The sequence below is a fragment of the Hylaeus volcanicus genome, chromosome 6 (genome assembly GCF_026283585.1).
Source record: "Hylaeus volcanicus isolate JK05 chromosome 6, UHH_iyHylVolc1.0_haploid, whole genome shotgun sequence".
NCBI lineage: Eukaryota > Metazoa > Arthropoda > Insecta > Hymenoptera > Colletidae > Hylaeus > Hylaeus volcanicus.
The window spans coordinates 12,222,721-12,247,063 of record NC_071981.1 but is presented as its reverse complement, the minus strand read 5'-3'; the positions used below and the strand labels follow the sequence as shown (position 1 = coordinate 12,247,063).

Here is a 24,343-nt window from a genome sequence, read left to right as displayed (position 1 = left end):
CGGGGATTCCTCGAATTTTACAGGTGGTCCCATTAAAAATATAAATTCATTGATTGTAACGGGAAACTATACACTATCTGCTACATGTATTAACAGTGGTCATAGATTCTAATCCAACTAAACAATACCGTGAAAGTATGAAAGCATAATTTTACGTCGATAAGAAACACACAAAGAATACGATAATCGCGACGAATTAATCTCCATTCATATGCGCCATATTTACGAATCATCGATTAACACATTCAATGAACGCTCAACGGAAAGTTACAAAGTATGCGTGCATGCCTGTTGCGAGGCGGTGGCCATCCGAATGCTTGAACACTAAAAGCGACATTCGAGGCAAACTGCCATGGTGCATCGCGTTATCATCAGCTGTTACCTGGCCGGCCATTAGCGATAAATTGACAGGCAAACACAGAATTGATTTTAGCACCGCAAAACTCGGTTTCTGTGGTGTCTCGCCACCCACACTTAACCGTTTGGCGTTCGGTATCCACGCGCGGAAAGGGCTCGAAATCTCGGCGTAATAAATCGATGTAAACGCGGCCGACGACAGTAACAAGAACGGGAGACAAATCATCCAATGGACTAAGCGATTCGGTCGGACAAAAAAATATCACGCGATCGAGTGTTATCGATACAACGTTTGTCAATGAAGCGAAAATATTGCAAAATTGCGACAGCGCCAGCGGTTCGATTATACCGCGCGTTTGGATAATCGACATCGACGAAAGGGATATTGGAGAATATGTGTTTGTCGCGGCGTTCAAAGATGAATCTACGAATTTATAGAGATTTATTCATTGAAACCTTGAAATTGAAATCAAACAATTCCTTTATATTTCTGTTTAAATAATCAAACGATAATAAAATCGACATATTATAGTAAAGCTGTGCGGTAGAAAATCGGAACTAAAACTCCTGCAGTAATCGGAGTAATTCCATTTGTTTATCAATCGAAATGTTGGACGTCGTATCGCAAAATGGAGCGAATAGAAACACTTGCACACCTTTCAGGTTCCCGTCACATCCTTATCTTTCATGGAAAAATACCGAGACACAACTCATATTGCGGGCCTAAATATTTGGACAACGTTTAGCCAAATAATAATCATAAAATAGGATGCTGTTTCTATCGCCCAGCAAATTGGGGCGAATACAAACACTGCTTTAAATGTATCGTTCATAAATAACTTCCGCTTCGGGTAACAAATAATCATACTTTCGAGGAACACCCTATAGTTAGCAATTTTTAATTTCCCAACTAAATGAGACTAGTGTTAATCAGTGATGATGATCATATAATTGATTAATGTTTCTTATATAAAAATATATGGAAGGTAAGGATCTGAGTTAAGTGGCTGAGTTGTGATTTCGATAAAGGACATAAGCTGGAGGAAAGCTATACTCCTAGCAGGATAAGTATAAGGACAAGTACAAATTATAATGATCTCCTGGAGGTACAAGTTGTATAATATTGGGTTGTCCGGAAAGTTAATGCCTATTTTTAAGAAAAATTCAAAGACATATTTGAATTTTGATGTATATTTATTGAATTATATATGTACCATTTTGTTCCACAACCTTTCCACCTGTTAAGGAATGTACATATGTTATTTGTTTTCAGTCATTCAGATATAATCGGACCTGTACCGCTTACTAAAAATCGGCATGGACTTTCCAGACAGCCCGATAATATATTTGGAAGTAAATTGCACGTTAAGAAACGGAAGTCATTAAAGAATCGAATAGAAATCAATTCCGTTTGATAATGCTTCAATTATAATTTACTATCTGGTATCGAGAGAATTGATTTGGTATCATTCCGACAGCTACTAATCGAAGTAATACGCGGAAAATATTACGTCAAAATAAAATGAGTGGTTCGACCCCTCCGCTTCCAAGCGTCTTCCTTGTTCCAACGACAAGGAACGAACCGGCATTCCGGTTAGCAGTCGTATTCCTAGTATTATCAGGTTGGAATGTCGCAATAATAAATGGTGGAATCATCCCCCTCCTTTCCAGCTGCGAGACACAAACAATCCCCGACCGCGATTCACCCTTATATTGTTACTCGAACAAAGAGTCGCGCCATGGATGACTTGTGCTATGCGCTTTATGGTAACCACCCCTTATCCACTATTCCACTCCTCTCTCGAGTCGCCAGAAAAATCAGGGTTATCCGAAGGTCCAGTTCGAAAGGGTAATCTACAACGTAATCTACAGTTTTCGTCCTTTTTATATTTTCATAATTCTATTGTTTCGTTTCACTGTTACGCATTTTTTTAACGATGTTCTTTTATACTATTCCATCTTCTAACATCAATTTTTGAAAAACGTATCTATATCGGGCAGTTTTAATGTGTGATAAACGGAGGTTTCAAGTTTCAAGTACTAATTATGAAACATTATTTTGTAAATTCGAAAATCTTTCTCACTGTAACGTTGTAGTGATACGAAAACAAAAAGAATCAGGAGTCCAACTTTGGTCACTTTCTTGTAGCAATATTATCCAACGTAACACAACCGAAGGAAAATATGCGAAACGCCCCCGGTCGCTCGTCAAACACGACTCCAAACGCCTCGACGCCAATGCGTTATCATTTTTGAGCGGATAGGAAGATCGAGGTACAATATCGAGTATAACCGAGACAATGATAAGATCTATTCTAATTAAAACGTAACTGCTCGACGAGGGGGAGGCGGACGAAGGTAGAAATAAAGTTGTCCGAATAAATTTATCACCCGGACATTACCCCGGGGCCGTATCGCGATGTTTTCCATCTTCTCTCGGCTTCATAACTTCCTTTCAGGCTGGTCGGCGATTTTTTTTATTAAATCGCCGTGCTATTTGCAGTCGACTACGAGGAGTACGGTGTAACTCTGAGATATAATGTAGCCGTGCGAACCGAGCCGGTCGGTGACAAACGTTCCTTTTCTCATCGCAGCGGTGCGGCGCGCTCGGCCGCGCGGTTTTTGCGCCGTGCCGCGCCGCGGCGACGTACGCGCGACCGCGCGTACGTGCGCAGCCTGTGTGCCGTGGCAATATGGAAGATCATACGTCATGCAGAAGCCTATGGAGGAGAAATGGTGAGGGTGGGACCACGTACACTCTGCTTGTCGTTTGTTTGCACACAAAGGCGGCATGCGTGCGCAAGTGAGAAAGAGAGAGACGGAAAGAGGGCGAGCGAGAGAGGGAGGATGTGTAGGAGGGGGTTTGAGCCCTCAGTACACATGCGAGGGTAATCTGTGTGTACACGAGCGCGGCCAGTACACTCACACGGACGGAGATTGAATTCCAGCAAACGGCGATATAACGCCGTCGGAAACGAATAAGCCAAATAAAATAAATACTAAGGGCTTTCAGCGTGTACCGGCGGTCACGATTCCGTATGTACGCGCATACGCGGCTGCGTTTGTTTGCACGCGAGCTCGTGACTTTATGTGCGAGTTCGCGGAGTGATATACATGTTGTACGGATGCGCGCGTGTGGGTGCGTTATTGCCGAGCGTGCGGCTTATTAATCTGACGCTAAAGCGATAAAGCGGCTGCCCACGCGACAGCTACGATAGTACTTCATACGAGCACGACGACACTCTCTCTCGCGCAATCTCTGCCCATCCACTGTACCATGTACTAACGATTCCGGCCATTATCGCCACCCTAAGACCCCGAGTACTTTGCTACCTGAGTATGTTGTTGCTTTCCTGACATGATATTCTCATCGACGAACACGGATACGTTTCGATTTCGAAATAGGCCGCCGACGATTCTACGCGATTGCTGCTCGAATAACGCCGAGAAACTCGTAATACTGTATACCAATGATCATTTCTGAACGCAGTTTGTCCTCGTATAACGCTTGCTTGGTTTATTTCTTTACAGTCTTCGAGCCATGTTTTCAAGCCGCTCTATTTCACGTTTTTTCTAGAATATTTTCTCTACAACTGATAGACTTATCATCGTGTCAAGGTGAAACTTTGTTGTTGTTGTTCTCTAAAAAATAACATGTTTACATACTTTTTTTTTCTCTTTTACATGTTACACTCTTATCGGTCTGGTTTCTCTTGTCGTCCAATGGCCTACAAGTAGCTCGGGTACCTCGGGTTCGCCAAATCCGTACTGTAGCTGCGACCGTGCAAAGCTACAGCCCCTGAGGGCCTTCGTACAACGCGGATGTAACACTATCGAAACGACACCTTGCGGAAAACTCGCATACCATAGTAAAAGTAAACAACATCAAATAAAAAAATGTTTTTATTTCAGTCAGTTAATTGATCATGTACGTTAAAAAAATATATACAGGCTGTGCCAAAAATGTTGTAACACCTTGAAAGGGGTGGTTCGGGAGGCGATTTGAAACAACTTTTTCCTTAGCGAAAATGTTGTCCGAGGCTTCGTTGAGGAGATATTAACGGAAAACACTGACCAATCAGAGCGCGCGGATACCGTTGGAGCGGCCGCGGTAGCGAAGGCTATGTGCTAAGGGGCCGCGTCCTATGTCCTTCGATGCACGTCGAGTCGCTTGTTCGCGTACAAGCGCGGCCGCTTAGCACATAGCCTTCGCTACCGCGGCCGCTCCAACGGTATACGCGCGCTCTGATTGGTCAGTGTTTACCGTTAATATCTCCTCAACGAAGCTTCGGACAACATTTTTGCTAAGGAAAGAGTTGTTTCAAATCACCTCCCGAATCACCTCTTTGAAGGTGTTACAACATTTTTGGGACAGCCTGTATATAGAAATCAATATAATATGCAATTACAAGTTAAGAAAATTTTCGATAAAAATTTGCGATGCATATACGTACTGAAAGGTAATTTTTCCGAATTAAATATGTAGAGAATCATAAACATTTGTGAGATGGCCTAATACTTTCAACTATTTGTCATCACAGTGCCCTATCAGATAGAAAGAGATGCAACGGATTCCCAAATATAGTGTAAAAAAACTCTCCAAAATAGAACAATGTTTTACACGGAAAAAGTTCGATAAAAAGGGCACAAGCAATTCAGATAAGACCATAAATAGTAAGAAACATACATGCTTCCAATGGAACGTTTTTTTCTCCACTGGGGGAGATTATCAATAACGAACGAGGCAATCACTGGTGGAAATGTTGACGACACGATAACATTAAACAGATTCACGAGTCACCGTGAATGCGACATTCGTAAACCGTGCTAGGTGGGGAAAAGAAATAGAATCGAAGAAATCGAATCGACTCGAAATCCCCTGCGTGTTATCGCACGGCGCACGTACGTGTACGTGGATTTCTGTGTGCATAAGCCCGTTGTCTACAAGAATTTGTTACCCCTCGGATGTATTTAAATTACATTCCCTCCTACATTCCGACGTTTCAATTCTTTAAGTCTCTCGCGAAGAAGGAACATTGGAAATCAACAACGCGTTCTTCCGGACGATTGATTTAATAGTAATTATCCAGCACGATCTAATGTACGGTGGTTCCACGGGAAAAAGTAAACCGAATAGGCGTAATGGAAAATTAATTTTAAAACCCTCATACGTCGTTAGATTTTTCATATAAATTCTTGAAAACAAATTCATTTATTTTAATACTTTTAGTAGCGATAATAAGAAAATTATGCATTCACTTTTGAAACGTAAACATCGTGTTTGTATTGCTTCTTTTATTGTCGTATTAAAACTAATACGAGATATAAGAGATGATCCTCGAGAATCAGGAATCTCTATTTACTTAAAACTTACTTTTTCGAGAAACAGTAACGTAAAAATTTTAAACAGTTTAAAGTATAAATTTCCTTCAAGTGAAACGATTAAAAATTTGTTTAGAAACGACGCGAGAAAGCTGAATCGAAAAACCAAGAAACAGCCGTGGCTGCAAACGAGTTTCCAGGAAGAACGGATTTCGATGTACAATCGTTTCAGTGGATGTCAGGGTGCGAAAATCGTAGCGAGGAAACTAAATCAGTGGAAATCCCCGTAGCCGCTTACGGATCGCATATGTGCGTAGATTTAACCACGCATACGCACGCACACGCTCGAATGTTCCATGTTTCCGCGTTATCATTTTGAAAATCTCTAAACAGCTCTCATCCTCCCTCGAAAGCCAGCCCTATCCGTCAGCGCTATCTCCTGCCGCCTTGCGCGCTCGAAAACCAGGATTGTTTTGCATCCATCCTCTTTTCCGTCCTTTTCCTTTTCACCCGGGTCGTCCCTCTGGCGAGTTTAAAGAAAATCGGTGAAAATTTAAAGCGCTTAGCCCCGTGGGGGTTCACGGTGGTCAGGGAATTGCGGAGCGGGATGGCTGACTGTTATCGGAATGCTTATCGTGTGTGAGGGGCTTACGTGGATTGTACTCGGCAACCACGACTGTCACGATGCCACCCACACACATCCACGATACTACCAAATATACTCTCACCCAATCACCGACAACTACGACCCCCTGATACCGCGGCTACTCCCTGCTTACGACCTGCTGACAAATAGTAACGTATCGTGATTATGCTATGTTTGTAGCGGCATCTATCCACGGTGAAAGATGACATGCGCTTTATGTAAAGTGTAAACGCGAACCAACCTAGTTAAACAATATGTATAGTACCGACGAGAAAGTTTCTTATATCGATTTCGTGGAATTATCGCGAATCGTTTATTCTATTCGAGTACTGCTGATAATACACAATGAATGAATCGCACGAAGCGTTTAAAAAAATATTTGTCACTACTTAAATAACTTGTTCTGAGATCGTCGAAACGATTAATAAATGTATACACACATGTACGCATGTACCACGAAACGTTCAGTGTTAATAATAAATATTGTTTCATATTTCTTGGTACCACCAACTTCAAATACTCGTAACAAGAAACATCAACATTGATAATTGTTCCGTTACAATCTCAGAAAGATACACGTGTAACGTATGTATATTAATTTTTTTTTTCTTCTAAGTCATTCCTAAGCTTTCTATCTAGATGAAACATATTTAGTACGCATACGGTGTACGATTTTGGCTGACTCGTATGACAAATGTAATACTTGATCAATTTGAATATATTCAAAATAATCCATTTTTATTGGTTACCCTATCTATTAAATAAAATTTGGCCGAATCGTAAACGTATTTGCCCAACAATGTTGGGACGCTGCTGCTAGTAATCTGTGCTAATTATAGGCACAGTAAACCTATGTTTGTATCCAATTATTTCTTGCGCGTCTGTAACAGTCGATGCTTCGAGTCGAGAGAGTTTAGTTTAATTAACTCGACACTATCGGTGATAGCCCCGTGACTTGTATCCATTAGTGCGTATTGTATCCATTCGTTAAAAAAAGAAAAATTGCCGGACAAGCATCAAATTTGAATAAAACGAAAATTCTAAATTGCCACTGACCAGATTAAAAAAACATGAGTTTTATTCGGACTAAATTAGAGCAATGATTGCTGTGAGCGTGAGTTGGTCTGCGTTTAATAAGTATAGTGAGCTTATAAGAGGTTAATGCAAATATTTAAACACGCCTACTTACAGCATTCGTTTAATTTGTCGCTAATGACCACGTAGTTGATGCGACGTTAAATCCATATCGATAATTAAAAAAATAATAAAAGATGAAGAAAGAAAATGGCTTTCACGGAGCTACAACAAGGCTAATCAATTCCAGCGAGAGTCGGAATGCAATATGTACCGAAATATTCGGCGTGGTTACTTTTTTGGTCGAGTTGAGTAGGTCACAGTGACTGCACAATACGACCAGGGAAAAACAAAAGCATATTGTTATGTGGTTTTAACTAGCGGAGATGTAGTCGGTTCGTACGAGTCGCGTTTCATTCGCGACGTACACACGCGCTCCCGATATACCTGATAACGAGTTGGAAAAAAAAATGCCGTCCCGAAAAAATGCAGGTTATACAGGAAATAGATATTGGAACGTATATTTGCTGAACAAGGAACATAGACCGGATATTGAAATATGTTTTCACGAGACTGTTTCGGATCGATGCGGCTTAGTCTTGAACAAAGCAAACAAATCAGCAGAGTATGCAAATATTTTACATGCGCGAAATGGTATGTAATGCTGCCTTTTTTCGCGACCAGTCGAAGAGCATTGATTAAGCTCGGTGCACGTTTAAAAACAGGGAGAAACGGAAACTGACTTTTATACGGTTTAATAAGTCCGCGCAAACGAACATCGTTCGAATAAATTGGGAACAAATTTAAGAATGTATTCTTAGTTAATGGAATTCGATAACACTCTTTACCGTAGTTGATCTACAGATGGCTGAGATTCTTACATGTATTATTAAGTGGGCAATACATTAATTACAATATATTATTAATTAAGAGAATTCGATAATGTGCTTTAACACAATTGCTCTATAGTTATCTGAGATCCTTGTATGTATTGTTAGATCTGCAAATTAATTCTCGTCTCCTAACTTCCACCGACCATAGAATCAATTTGTATTTCAATTCGTTTCTCTGTCATTCATTTATTTATTCCATTTATTTGAGATCAGCTGCAGTCGCGATGTCTATTATATGTATAACTGTCGCGAAAACAAAAAAAAAAACATTCATGAAATAATTGATCAATTTCAATATATTCAAAATAATTCATTTTTATCGGTTACCCTATCTATTAAATAAAATTTGTATTTCAAATCTTTTTGATTCGAAAATGTTCGAATACATTCACCCATATAACTTACAATTAAAGATTTATAAATCTACCAATTATTCGATATATTTAATGTTCGTAAGTTAGTTTGAATTATAAATTTCAAAATTAAACTATACGCTTGGAACAGTTATGTCGCATAATTGATTGGTTTACTTGAATCAGTTGGTAAATACGTTTTACAATTCACCTTGCTAAATATCCCTGAAGATCACGATGTCTCGCTGGGGATAAAATATTCGAAGGGAAGTAGCCGGCCGAGCGGCACGAGGCAGTTGCTCGATATTTTAATAAAGAAGATTGCAGGGCGTCATACACTTACTTAGTCACACGAAACGATTACGATAAATTAACAGGTCTCGTTTTATTGCCCGCTGTCTGGAAAGAAAATTACCGTGGACCTACTGCTGCTTCTCTTCGGTGTACTCTCTTCATTTTAATTACCGATTTAATTAGTTTTACCCGAGGAAATCCAGTTCATCGTTCTATTGCATTGCAACCATGCGAAACATTAAAGAAACGATAGCGTTCAATGTTTATATCGATTCTCTATGAACCTTCCTTGCTAATAAGTTTAAGCTGCATTAAATATTTTATCCGAGGTTAAATAGGGTATATTGTCATGACCAAAACACCAGAATGTCTCTTTGACTTTTAACGATGCGGGGTGATATTAAGAATTAATTTGCATGGTTTTACAAGAGCAGCACGGTGTGATAAAGTTTTTTTTTCTCAAAGTCCTAGATATTTTTACATAAAAATACATACTCTTTTTTATATTCTATTTGTATTATAACCCCAAGAGACCTACAACTGCAACGACAGATGTCATACTTTGAGTAGATGAGAATAAGAAATTTTCATCTTGAAGATTTGTAATTTAATATTGGGAAGCTTTCATTAGCGATAAATACACAAATAAATTCAAAGAAATACTACGCGTGATAGCCAACGATTTGAATTTGCTAACTACAATAAATACGATTTGTTCGATAAACAAAAACTACGACGAACAACACCATTGAAAATGATTAGAAATTGGAGCACAAACGCGGAGAGCGATTAGGGGAAAACGCGGCAAATAAATTCCATAAATTTGCCGCGATGCTATGAGAAATGAAAAATAGCGTACAACGTGTCGAAAAGTACTTAAATACCACGCCGGTTTACAAAAACTGTCCGTATCGCGCACGATTAAAAACACGTTGCATCGCAAAATCTCTGCGGTTCATTTCAATGGGGGGGTTGAAACGCAACCGAGCAAAAACTGTAGCTAAAATATGCTGGAACGATGCATAATGCATTTTGCGATAAAATATGAATTTATGCACCTGCTGAGTTGCACTGTTTCGATTCGATCGGCGATTACAAAGCTCCTCCAACCTCTGTTACGCGTGTAATTTTCACGGAATATTTCAGATTAAATTTTGAAACGGCAGAGAACGCGCGGGCAAATATCACGAGTATGATTCATCGAAAAATACAAAGCGCGCTTCTGTTTGTTATTTCCATGCATTTGTAAAAATGTGCCGTAACGTATTTGTCAAATTTTCTTGTAATTGTCTCCCCCTCGTTGCGAATGTTCTTGCAATTATCGCGTGCCGTATTGTGATAGCTTCGACAAATCGAATTAATTTACATTTTACGAATATCGAACTTTCAAAAATGTCGTACGATTTTTTTTAAATTGGACAAGTATCGACGAAGCAATGCAAGTTTCCGTGGGGTCCGTGTTTATCGTTAAGTAACTATCCGTGAAATTTTAAAAGAATTCATTCGAAAACCATGTGTTTAAAACTAACATGTTGTTCGTAAGATAAACGAAGTAACATTTAACTTTACACGTGCAGATCTTTTGTTTGAAAAAAAGAAAAGTTGGTAAGAATTAAACCAAAGATATTTGAAGGAACAAAATCACGGCCTTTTCGAGAATAAATTTTTGTTAATTCTACAACACATTCGTCGTTTTGCAATATATCCTCTTCGCCCCTTGTTTTGTATTTATATTAGGTGGACTGGAAAGTAATGTCGTTTTTGCCATCTTAAATGCTTGTTTATCATTTATCAGCTCATTGATTTTTCTGGCATCGAAAATTTGCACACTAGGTGACAAAAGGCTGCTGACAATGAGGGCGATCATATAATGAATTAAAGACAGAAATTTATTGGAAAGTTTGAATTTAATGTAAAAGAAACGACATTACTTTTCGGTCTACCTAATACTTAATTGGATTGTATAAAAGAGTGTTTTACTAACAGAAGTGATAATGGAACGTGTGGATAACGGTTCTATTATAGTTACTTATAGTCCGCAATCTTATTGTTCAAACGACCATTATACCCACAAAGTCTGAAGCAGCTGTAACGGAAGGATTAAGGGTGCCCACTTGCTACACACCCTCTCATAAACTCAGCGTATCGGTCACTTCATGTCGATACCCTAAATTTCATAACTTGGAGCACCGAACCATGTTGTTAACTGTTCTTGAATATCAAATCGATCTTGTTCGAAACTAAAATGGGGTAGCTCTAACAGTTAAATCTCTCGTATACACAAGCAGCCTCGCTACAAAATATAACTTACTCCAAATTGGGAGAGTAGTTGCAGAATTTCGATGACATATGGATTGCTGAATTTGGATTATGCGCGAAATATAAACACTTACATGTATAAACAAACTCGTATATTAACTTATTTATAAACACTAAAACTACCGAGGTCAACACGTATTTATCATGCATACGACAGTACCATTGTAATTAGAGGGAGAAGGAACGAGCTGAATTATCAATAAAATTGATATTATCCCTATCTCTATTAAGTATCTGTTCCAAAAAATTATGGTGAAACAATTGTTAATAATTTAGTGATTTTAGGAAGGAGTTAGAGTACATGAGTCAAACTAACTGGCCGTGTTAAGTATATTTAAAATTATGTACTGGATTATTGACAACGTTTTTGTTGCAATTTATGGAGAAAATTAATAGAATAGACAACAAGGTACGCATTGATCATTTAATTTGCCACTCTCTATTTTCAAAGATGTAGTAGTATGCACAAGAGGAATGAGCTGAGCGTCGGTAATTTTAATGTTAAAAGTTGCGCGAGAACGCGGTAAGATTCGATAAGAGGCCACAAAGCTCGGTGTTTCGATGCAACATGATTACGAGCAGTACCACAGAGAGACCGCTGTACTAGGAAAGGCAGTATAACTCGAGACCAAAACTGGCCATGGAGATATTAAGGAGCAACATAGTAGCCGTTAAAATTTATATGTATCCCTCAGGTCGACTGGCCGCTGCCTGCGGGAGACTCTCAAAAAATGATTCTCACCGGTCTAGCGACGCGGAAGACGGCCAGCAAAGCGGTTTAATTGACGATCTTCTCGTGCCGAAAAATTTACCGCACGCGCAACACCAACAAACATCCCTTTATGCCGCCTCTTTCAACGCTATGCAGCAAACCTCGTCAAACCTCCTAACGTCGGTTTTACGTTACGAGCGCACGATAACTCTTTCATTTTCTTAATGCTTTCTTGTAACAGTGTTTCTCCTCCCATTACATTAGGGATGCACCTGTGAGTAATGTCGTTTTCAAATACTGTACAGAATTTGATTTTATTCGAGATGCTACATTCGGTTGTTGTAGCCAAAATTCAAGAATTCTTTCTCAAGATTTGTATACGTATTTTAATTCAAAGCAAAGTATAATTTTTCAGTAAAAGTATTAAGCTTGATATATATATATGTTTTGTCAAGATGTATTTAAAGATGGACAAGACACAGCAAATCTGTATAACTTGAGAACGGCTCATCTGAAATATACTAAACAAATTATTCTGTTAGAAGATGCGAACATCTGTTGAATGGACGAAGGAATTGTTTTTCGATGAAAACGTGATAATTTCTTCAGAAAAAGTGCTAACTTTGGAAAACGAGAAATGAGATTTATCAGTAAAAACCACTGTCATTTTGCTACAAGACAAAATTTAGAAAAATTCTTCGTGCATTCTACAGATGTTGATGTCTTCTAATAGAATAATTTATTTGGTACTGTTGTGGCTAGTTCTCGCATAGTTTGTTTGAGATCAGTTTGAATTTCGGCGAACAACCGATCTTTATCAGACTCAACATGTTCTGCTATACAAGACACCGGGATAAACAGTATTAATGGTACTTGTAGCAGTAGCGGCATTGTTATGCTTAATGACACTTGTGAATTCTTTCGATTCGCTTAATTCTTTTTTCAAAAATTCATAACAAACACATTAGGTAAATATGAACATATTTAACTAGAATATATGTTACGCTATATTATGTTAAATTATTACCACTAGATGAAAATATTTCTAAAATCTATAAAAACGCATCATCACTTATAGATACCTCTTAAAATTTTTGCCACGCGATACCGTTACACTGTTCCATATAAATGAAAATAAACAAAGCCACGATGCAATTTAACGAGTAAGGGATGCGTGCGAATGCCAATCGAAGGATCCGATTTCGTTTTGCGTTACGATACGTTAGGTATCTTTCTCCCTGTACTAATGGTTGCTCGTAATTTTGTTTCCTTTTACTTGTAATCTGATATCATTGCATACGACGATGTAGTCGCATTGTCTGATAACAATGTTCCGCGAGTAATTAGTTCTTTTCTCGGTGAAAAAAGAATACATTTCTTTCTTGTTATATTTTTGTCACTCGTGGTTTTCGAATATATCTAAAAAATTATATTAACGAAATTGCAAAACTGCAACGTTACAACCGTTTATAGCTTTTGAATTTTTTGCAGGATAATAAGCTGTGCGTCACAGTATTATGATAATATCATTTCGCCAAACAAACGCACTCGAAGGAATAATCCCTATTTATTGCTGAATCGAAAAAAATTAATCTGCACGCCGATTTCACAGCGCGGTAGAAAAAACATAACTATTTGTTTTGGTGATACACTGCCACATATATTTTTAAAAAATCGGACAACAAATTGCAGCAGGAAAGCGCGATTCAGCGCGTTAACGTGTTTTACAGACGTCCAAATTGATCTCAATTATCGTTCAAGCGTTATGCAAATTTATGTACAGAAAAAAAATTTTTTTTTCTTAAACAGTACGAAGTTAAAAATAAGCTGGCAATTAAAGAGACGCGGTTGTTAAAAGTAAAATATCATTCGTAACAATATATGTATAGACCTAACCGTTAAAGCGAATTGGAGAGCGATAAGAAAGAAATCAAATTAGGTGTTCATATTAATTGTACTTTTATCAAAAATAATCGAACAGAAAATAAAGCATTGTTCTTTTGATTAGTAATTGGGTTTCCACGTATAACGAAGGAAACTATCCACAATGCGTTCGCAGCTTGTCAGACGAAGTTGTGGGAATCTGATTTTGAAGAAAGTTATGGCATCGATAAAGATCATAACAAAGTACTAGGTCAACGACGTATTTATGTACATAACACCAGTTATCGCGTCTTTTTCACGTTACACTTCGTCTTTTTCACGTTACACTTCGTTAATTTGCGAAATCCTCGAGCGACAATGAATTTATGGAATATTTAATCAAAGAAGCCGCCTCTAAATAGTATTTTCACTCCTTATCTCTTTATTTCGTCTTTACGCTCCTTATTCTTGGCAACCAAGGTCGTAAGTAAAGGAGCAACCCTACTCGGCTTGCCACGGAATATTTAATTAGTTTTTCCAGCCGACAGTCGCCGTCCATAAATGTTAATTGCAGATGAAGTAGTAATAAAAAGGCCCCCGAGTCCTTGCCAAGCCACCCTTTTCTCCTTCCCCTTGATTCTTACGACGCTTAACGAGTACCCGCAAACATTATCCAACGAAACCCACTATAGAGACATTTTTCCCGCGTTTATGGCTTTGCTGACATCTTGCCGGGCGCAATTGCTTGATGATCAATGTAAATCATCCCCGATCTGTAAAATTTCCATTCGTATTTTCTGTTATACATAGTATTTCAATGTCCATCGTGAATTGTTCGAATTATAATAATGCAAAGGTGAGATACAGCTGTAAGATTATAAAAATCATTTAAAGTATTTAGAAACTACCTCAAGATTTCGACACTGGTTCCAAATTTCTCTTTTCCAGAAGAAAGAAGTCAGTCGCGATAATAACAAAATGAGGAGTCGAGAAACCGAATTAATAACGATTAAGTAACGAAGTATCAAAGATATCCTATAATTTAGTACAAACCAACGTGCCGTATAAAAACATTTAATGCGATCGACGAGCGGTTTGAACAAACTTCAAAAATGCGAAACAAACAAAAAAGGAACACGCAAAGGGTATAAAATAATTAATTACGATCTCGTAAACGTTCGATTCAACGTGCGACTGCCGAGAAAGTAGCAAGTTTCTGTCTCGTATTGTCAACGCTTTTAGCTTACCTCGGCGAGCACGAAATTGTGGAAAAATCGTTTGAAGCTCCGGCGAGAGGAGAAGACAGCCGAGAAAAATCAGTGACGATCCTCGCTGAACGATAGAAGGACGGGGATGGCCAGAGGGGTCGTAGTAGCAAAGGCAGAAAGAACGGAATTTAATTAAGTAAAATTACTGTCGCACGAAGAGGCGAAAAGCAAACGGGATGGGAAGGACCAGGGGGGAGGGATGATGTTGGCCGAAAAGGTGGCGATGCAAGACGTTACATGGGGAACGAGGGACGGGAGGGAGACCGGCATAATGATCTTATCCCGCGATGAAAACGTAGTAATAGAAAGTAAACGAATTCAAGCCAGCCGGAAGTTTCGGTTATTGCCATTTTCTTTGCAGTTTAATCCGTTGGAATTGTCGTGTCAGCGACATTGGTAACGTATCGTTTTAATTCGCCATTCCGTGCAAGCAGGAGACTTTTCGTTAATGATAAAAATTGAGAGTTACACTTGAATCCAACGATATCCTTCTTTGGAATCTTAACAGAGCATGACAAATAAGTTCCTGGGAGCTACATACAACGTTATTCAGAATTGTTACATCTATGCTTCCATGTAACACTGGAGTATAAACAACACTAAAGTATTTTATACATTTGCGACCTTTGTGATAATGCGAAGCACTAACGATCATGCGATGTGGAAACAAATATTAGAATGAACCAAAAGTTCGTGGGTTTTTTACGTTGTTCTAGTTTGTGCAATTTTTTGAAGTCATTAAAATGACACAAACTGAAACAACGTAAAAAAGCCACGAACTTCTGGTTCATCCTATAATAATCATAAATTTCTGTACAGTAAAATTCTGAATCTTGAAATAGGAATAACTAAAGAAAAAGAAATCCAAAAGAACACCTAAAAATTGTCGCTTTAGACTAGAATATCTCTATAAGTTGGATTTATATTTAAAAAAAAAAACAGCTCGTTTTTTATTTTATAATAATCCAAGTATTTTTGTCTTCAAAGAGCATTCCATTCGTGATAGTTTAACGCATTCGCGACGCTGGATAGAAAAGAGACACGAGTTTTTCAGGAACGTTGGAATTACCCTCTCCGTTTCAACTAGAGCGAAACCAGGAACGCGTTCATCCCAGAGGATCCATGCAATCACACGGAACGGCCATTTACGCCGCGTTTATGAAAAATAATATCACCGTTCCTGGTAAGATCCTCGTCGTTTCGGCGGAACGATGATCGAGGAGAGCAAGAAAACTCGAAACGAGTTACTGTTCTTGCCTTTGAAATTCCGCTCTCATGGCTTAGTCATGTGCATCTTTGCGCGAGACTAACGAATGCATAATTTAGAGGCTTTCGAAGCAAGAATCCTGCACGCGAAATACCTTTGTGCGATAACTGAGAGTGAATTTTCACATGCATGTTTCGCAGATTGAGTCATCTAGGTTATGATCGTTGGCATAGAAGACTTTCTACCTTGTAATATTATGTTGATTCGTAAGTAACTTCCGCTCCAACATCGCTATTTCATTTAAAAAATCTGAATAAAAATTATTGTTTTATTACTCAATGTATGTATGACAAATGCCGGCAAACAGACTTAACTCTTTACACTCGAGAGGTGACTCTCAGTCACCATTAGGTTTCACACAGCAAATCTACAATACCTAACGTTTCTTTAGATTTAATTTCTGTGGAGCTCGAAGTGTCGATAAAATGATCGTCGGCGAGGTAAATGTGATCTTATTCTCAAATCTAGATAGCGTAGAATTCATGGCGATAGAATGCTAAGAAACATCTCGAGTTGCTTGTAGATACCAGAAAAAAAGGCTTCGAGTGTAAAGGGTTAGGTCGATTGTTTTTAACGAAAGTTGTTGAATATGACTATGATTTTCCTCGAGTTTCAAGGTGGCTTCGTCCCTTAAACCTTGCTGACGATTCAATTCAAGACTCTCCCTTATCGCACTGTAACATTATTTGGAACCCAATTTTTCAATAAGTTAAGTAGCTAACTCGAGCTGACAAAAATGCTAGCTTGTTTACAATTGGTCTTGTTAGATTTGTGGGCACAAAGATGAGCATTGGTCTTTGACTTAGTCTGTGCAAACGTGCTAGTCGATCTTATAGCTGCGTTTCGGGGATCGATGGACCACTGTAAGCCCTGGGAATTGCGGAAATGAACAGAGCGATCGATTCCTGTCGCGATATATCGGCACGGTGACCTGATCCTGACTATCGATCGTCGTTAAAGGGGTGCGCTAGATCATCCAGTCGACGATTAACGTTCGATTAACCACGATATTTGTCTAATTTTCAATTTCAGAATTTTTTCGGTCGCCAGCAACAAAAGGAATAAGATAATCGAAAATCATTTGACACATGTTTAGGTGTAAGTGGTCGACAGTTTGACCTGTGTTAAGATTTTGTAATTACGTTATTCCTTTAACCTCTTCAGGGACGATTATTTTTTTGTTATTATCGTTTGTTCTTTTTATTATTGACAGTAATTATAATTATAAAATATCGCGGTGAAAAATCCTCCATTCTGAAAGGGAATGGGAACAAGACAACGCGCGACGGGACAGTTATCGACAGTTATCGTGTATCGAAAAAGCTCGTGAATCGAATCAGTTCTATGCGGCGGTAATGAAGATGGCTGGTAGGCCTACCTTGGTCGAATACAAGGCAGCGGGTGGTCTTGGCAGCGAGTCCCGGGGGCAGAGCGAACCTGTAGGCCGGGCCCAGCGACAGCCCTAACCCCAGCCCGAGCGCCTCCGCGCCGCATCGGCCCCCGAACACAGGCCCCACTAGAATCACCCATAACAACGGTCATCAGTCATCGTCATCAGCAATACCTTACACATTATATCTACATATTAATACAAGATTCATGCAAACTCTCTCGTTTCGAACGATTAACCCTCTGACTCCGAACGGCGTATATGCACCGCTCCAAAGTATCGGAACACTTGCTTCCGTTCTATATTTTAATTTATGTTAATTTCTATTTTTCGAACTAAACGTCGTACGAATAAACTGTAAATAGAGAAAAGTAACGTTTTATCATTCTCTATTCGATACTTCAATGTTTTTAAATTATTTCAAAATATACGTTATTTTTATAAACGCTAAGTAAATGACTGAAATAAACTTGAGCGAGTTTCGACATCGCAAGGAAGAATATTCGATATGTATATCTAGTATTAAATCCATAGGGCGTTCAAAAGGTTTTAACTCTGAATCGATATTAATCCACAGTATGAAAGGAACCGATAACAATATTACTTGAAAGAGTACTCGTCCGAAGTTTTTATCGATTTGTCGCTCTTACAAACGAACGACCATCGAATTATTGCGATCTAATATAGATAGTAGCGCATTGTCGTCATTTTCACAGAGTCATTAGGTTGGTTTTTGTATAGAGCCAGCACGTGGCGGTCGGCTGGTTATTAAAAACCCCTCCGATATTCTTCTCCAACCCCACGGCTTAAATTCATATCAACCGAATGAAAACTACGATAGAAATGAATTTTTGTATGGATTTATTTGTTAATCACACGTAAAGATACTTGGTTATAACTTCAGGATTATACTATACGTATAGATATATAAATTTTATAGAGAAATAATTTTATACTACATGAAAGTGTCGTGTCAATTATCGTTTCCACCTTAAATGCGCAAGAGTTACCTCCGATAATAAAATCAACGAAATAATATTTGATCACGCATGTAAAGTAAAAATAAACAAATAAAGATGTTATAGTTTGGCAACAAGGACTTGTCTAAAAAGAAAAAAAAAATAGAACACCACTCCTTTATAGAGTCATACGTATAGTAATCAATATAGACAAAATTTACCTTTACTTTTAGGTAAACATAAAAAAGTATGTATCGATTTATTTATTTTTCAATTCTCATTTGATTCGCAGATGAGAACTCGGAAAAACCTGATTAGCGAGATTAAAAATCCGGTTTCCTCGTTTATAAGTTACCAAAAACACATTAATTTGTATTCAGGAAAGTATCTCTTTCGAATTTTGGTAAAACTACAGACGATGCGCGCAGGCTTCCCAGGAACTGCGAGAAAGGGACGTGCTAAACCGTAACATCCACGGTTGAATAAGCCACAATCTAAATTCACGTTCAAGGAAGATAAATGCATCGAGCATAATGTCGGAGGCTTAACGTATTTCTTAAATTCAGTCTTTGAGATGCAGAGTATGGAGTTTCCTCCTCCTCGGTCTCCTTTCTCGGGACCTTTGACTTTGGAAGCTCGTACTCTGATTAAGACACCCGATACAATTAGGCCGAGAAAAGAACCTCAAAAGACGCCTCTCTTTACCTGCCCTCTGGCCCGGATGCAGACGCTTAACCTGTGTCTCGAAAGAGACTGGGAGCTTTTTCTTGGCGCAAAGGAATTCTACGAGATCATCTTAAAAACCCATCTCGTCGGAACAAGGAATTCTTCGTGCGAAGACATTTTATGCGATAGGAAAAGTCAGCAACATAGAAAAAGGGTAGTTTCTTTTTATTGTTTTTCAGTATAATCATCTTGAACGCGGGAAAGATTAGGATTATGCGAACGAAAGAATTAGAATAATCAGAATAAATAATTTATTTACCAATATATTCTGTCGATTTCTTTGAGGACTCCAATTTCCGTTGAAGAAAGACTCAATTGTTTTGGCCTCGAATTACCCTTTTGAACAACGACACGAAAAAACTCGAGAAATCACCTAATACTTTACAATAATTACTTCGTATTCGCGCTCCTCTACCGATCGTCACGATAAAAAAAAAGAAAAAAAAAGTCCATCGACTCGCGAAAACAACGATTACCGACGATGATGTCCTCGCATTCCCAAGAAAGTCTCGAATGACGAGTCATCTTGCGATAGATCGATGACGACAGGGCCGTCTACGCGAACGAAGAAGAAGGAGAAGAAACGGGAGAAGAAGAACAAGGGAAACAACGGGAAACAGGAGACCGCCTAACATGGCGCATGAGACGATCCCGAAGCATGCGATTGTTGCGCATCATGATCACGGCAGCTGACAGTCGATCCTGCGATCTTAATCTGGTCAACATACTTGCGAGAAGGGAAAGAACTGCCAGAACGAAGGGGAACGAGGAAAGGGGAGCCGGGGGGAGAAGGAAAAAATCGGTAGCTCGTCGATTGAGAGGACGGGAATCCGTCTGTCGGTTTATAGGGCTGAGAGACCGGATCAAGAAGCCTTGAATAATTCATCGAGAAAGCGAGACTCGCTGGTTTAGCTTCGGCGCAAGGACTGACGTTGTTCCATGCCTGTTTGCGCTGTTAGTTGATTCGCTTTCTACCTCTTCGCCACGGTTATTTCTGACACCCTGTATCACCCTGCTCGTCCGTTTCGTGTTTCAACCGTGGCTTGTACACGATACGTCGAACCTTTCTCGAAGGAGAGGGAAGAGTTTTCGGCCCGATGAATACGCGCCAGTACAGTCGGTGGTTCATAATAGGTAAATCGCGAATCGCTACTCGGATAGCTTACTAACCAAATATTTCGTAAGTTTGTTGAAAATAAATGGTACTCGCTTCGGGTTCTTTCTTTTTACTTTGATAGTTGGACAACAATCTGATTTATCAGTCCATGTGCTTTATCTTTTTGTATACTGCATTAAAATTAGTATTAACCCTCTGCACTCGGAGCCACCTCGTTGCAAAATGAACAAACTGGAGATCATATTACGTGGTGTAACTTTGGAACCAAATAATTTATTGTAACGATACTTGGTTTATATGAATCTATAGACATCATAGGAGAAAAAGTTAAAATTAAAAGTCCCTTTATCTTAGGCTACAGTCTTAGGAATATGCTATTTCAGATACTATTCCAGATTTACTAACTGTAGAAGTAAACGAGCAGAAACGGATGAATTCATTTCGTGAACGCACAATTTAAAGCATGGAAGAAAGAGGGAGTTCAGTTGCTGTAAAACAGAAGTAGTAGAAGACGAGACGTTCAGACGTGGCACTAGAGAGTGGATTGTGTTGCGGCAAGTTAGCTGGTTCAGTTCCCGGCGTGAGACCCTACTACTCAACGTTAAAAGCGGCAGACCAACACGAAGGAACGCAAAAGTAGCGATACAAGCATAATAAGAGTACGTCTTCCCTTATTTCGAGATATACAATCGAAGACGACTGATCGTTTGAAACTTTTTCATAGGCAAAATCGACATACTTTTTTAAGCGTTGCTTGCAACGACACCATTTTAAAAAAAAAATAGACTACTTTCTTAACGAACAGCTTAAAGTAGGAAAAGTCGTGATTTTTCATTATTATTTTATTTTTGTCAAAGAGGACCCGGATCACAGGATTGAAAACGCTCTAACATAAGCGAACTGCGAGAAGATTGTATCTCTCACAAAATATTAAAAACGCCTTACAACGTGTGATCACAGTAACCGAGTGTTTCATACATTTTCTTAAATACCGAATTTGGATATACCATGCATGTTTTCCAAGTAAATAACCATAGTAAACGATTACCTTTAGCAACGATAGGAAAAATTGTCTACCATTACAACTTACGTTCGTAAAAGGAACAATGTTATCTAAACATGCAAAAATTTGATAAATTTATAACGAGCTTGCTATTTTTTCTTAATTTTAAACTCAAAGGTACCTTCTAGTTATTAACGTAATTTCTGGAACATTCTGTACATCGCGACAATATTTGATTAAGAGGGATGTAATGAATAAAGCCTAGCTCTGGAAATATCATTACATCGTGCGCCTGTAGTCGATGTCACGAAACAAATTTCGGAATAACAGGGGATATTAGTTTTCCGTTTAGATCGAAGTTAGAATGGTAAAATGAGGAAGAGAAAGGTGAACGAGAGCCATCGAAGCTGGTTGATAATCGACGTCGATTTTCACCATAACAGCCGGCGTATATCGATTGTGGAAAGACTAATGGCCAGCGTGGTTAACCGTATTATCCCACGGCGGAAGTCCGCCAGTTCAAACGGGGACATAAATAGCGGCGGTTCCCGAATCGTCTGTTTCAATATTAGTTTAACAATCACGGGTGTAGGATCTACCGATGCATACGTCACGCCGCACACTTATCGATACGTCGTACGAAAATATATGTATGTGTAAAAAAAAAAATGTGAAAACTAGAAAATACGACTGGAGATTTATAATCAGAATGCAAAAACTTTGGAAAAAGGTAACTTTACATTGGTTTCTTAGTTCAGAAACTAAGCGTTCGTTTAAAAATTGTACGTTTTCAGCTGTCAGCTGTTGTCTAATACGTTTAGAAACTGTCTTGATCTTATTACGGGCAGTTCCTATTGCACGACACATGTATAAATCTCAACCATTGAAAATTCTTCGTTACTCGAATACGGACTACGCGGCTCACGTGACACAGACACAGTGCAAGTTACGATTAACGAATGTTGGTAAATTAAAAATGTCGATGCTCGGGAGGCTTTTAAGATGAATCAACTCCCTATATTGTGAATCTCTGCGGCACGATGACGGCCGAAAAGGTTGCCGGATTCTTTATTAGTTTTACAACTTTTTCATAAAGCAGTGAACAAGAGCGAAGGATCTGATATACTCGCGCATAGTTTAGTGAATATCGTCGACAAGTCCGAGGGGACCCCGCCGTTCGTGTCTCGTATACGAGTTCTGCTCGTCTCCTTTGCTCGATGTAGATTCTGGTCAGCCAGTTTCCTCGGTATTTGATAGAAATTCCGAAGATTTTCTGGCCTCCTAATTTCTGGCAACCGAGCAGATTGGCAATCAAGCGAGAGCGAAAGTCGACGGAAGATGGCTCGAAGTTTCTCAGGGCGTTCAAGTTTCACGGTGGTTGATATTTCATACAGAGTGTGCAATAGGGTACCCCCTTCGTTGTGTCGACCTGTTCGGTACCTAACGTCACCTACATTGTTCACGTATTATTACTACGTGTCCACCTCCGGTGTACATCCTATCGAGTAAAGTGTGGTTTCGCGTCCGGCTGTAAACGTTCGACCGAAGAGCTTCCCTAGATTTCTCTTCTAGCTTTGCTTTCGTTTCGACAACCTCGAACTGTTGGAGGAAAACGCGGAAGTAATAAATACTTCGGCTCTTCCCCGTCAAGTAGAGAATATTTCCTACAAACTTATGTATCAAACAGAAGTAACAAATTAGACAATTTTTACAACATCAAAGGAAAGGTTGTTACAGCCTGAGAATTTTTCAACAAAGATGTACACTAATTTTGAACATTTTCTAGAAATAGATTAAAAATACTCGTCGGATGAGGCTAATTGCACAATGAGAAAAAAGATTAAAAGCTGATGCTATATGCAACAGTTTCTTTTAATTATGTAGAGCAACAACAGGAAAGACACGGTTAATTATATACCAAATACAACGGTTTTGTATGTACCATCGAGTTGCACAGTTCTCTTTTGGTACAGCTAAGCTTAGGGATCGAAACGTTCTTATTAATAAATAATTCATTGTACGTTCCCTTTCGTTGCCCGATGGAGACAAAAATATATTCACGTCTTGGTATTATAACCAGAAAAGGTTCGCCTTGTCTCGATCAGGTGAGATAAGTAAAGGGAAAAATCTGCGAGAGGAGTGGATATCATTAGCGTCAAATGGTGCTCGAAGAATTTCTCAAGATCGTTTGGATCCCGAGGAACTCGAAAGAGCCTATGGAAACAGCTCGTGAAGTGAGTCTCGTGGTGTCGCGAGGACAACCGAAGAAAATACAAGCAAAGTCAAACACAAGCCGCCAGTGTCCTCTTTTGCATTAAACGCGCATTCCGTGGCGAACGATTAAGACCTAAGAGAAACCGCTTGTCCGAGCCACCGTGGCCCGAGTCAAGAAACGAATGAATGTCCTTATTGTCCTATCGTGAGAACTTCAGGCACGCGCATCTCGGCATGAATTCGATATAATTAAATAAATTATACCGGCCTGCGAATCGCTTTCTCGCGATCCTCTGTTCCTTCTCGCTGGTCAACCAAGTACGAACGATCCTCGACGAGATACCATTTATTCCACTCATTGGCCATTAAGTAGGGCCTGCCCACGATTGTTTGCGTATATTTTATTTATCTCGACTCTTTCAGCCACCGAAACCTTTCTCATAGCGCGAGTCATTCGCGAAACGATCTTAATCCCTGCAAATGTTTAAATTGTTGGTCAAACAAGGCGATTCTTTATTCAACGTTTTCGACAGAACTTTACAAGTCTAATATTAGGTCATTTCGCG

The 24,343-nt window shown here is 39.1% G+C and overlaps 1 protein-coding gene across 5 annotated transcripts in view; it reads right to left on the bottom strand.

Moving 5' to 3' along the window:
- The window catches only part of LOC128878870 (E3 ubiquitin-protein ligase Rnf220-like), a 161,212-nt gene that overhangs the window by 90,057 nt on the left and 46,812 nt on the right, over nucleotides 1–24,343 (bottom strand). For 4 of the 5 annotated variants that reach the window (XM_054127465.1, XM_054127466.1, XM_054127467.1 and 1 more), the window contains one exon: nucleotides 17,747–17,884. The exons of the other annotated variant lie outside the window; for it this stretch is intronic. In XM_054127465.1, coding sequence (XP_053983440.1) covers nucleotides 17,747–17,884 — 138 coding nt within the window. The remainder of the gene's footprint in view (nucleotides 1–17,746; nucleotides 17,885–24,343) is intronic. 5 annotated transcript variants of the gene reach the window in all.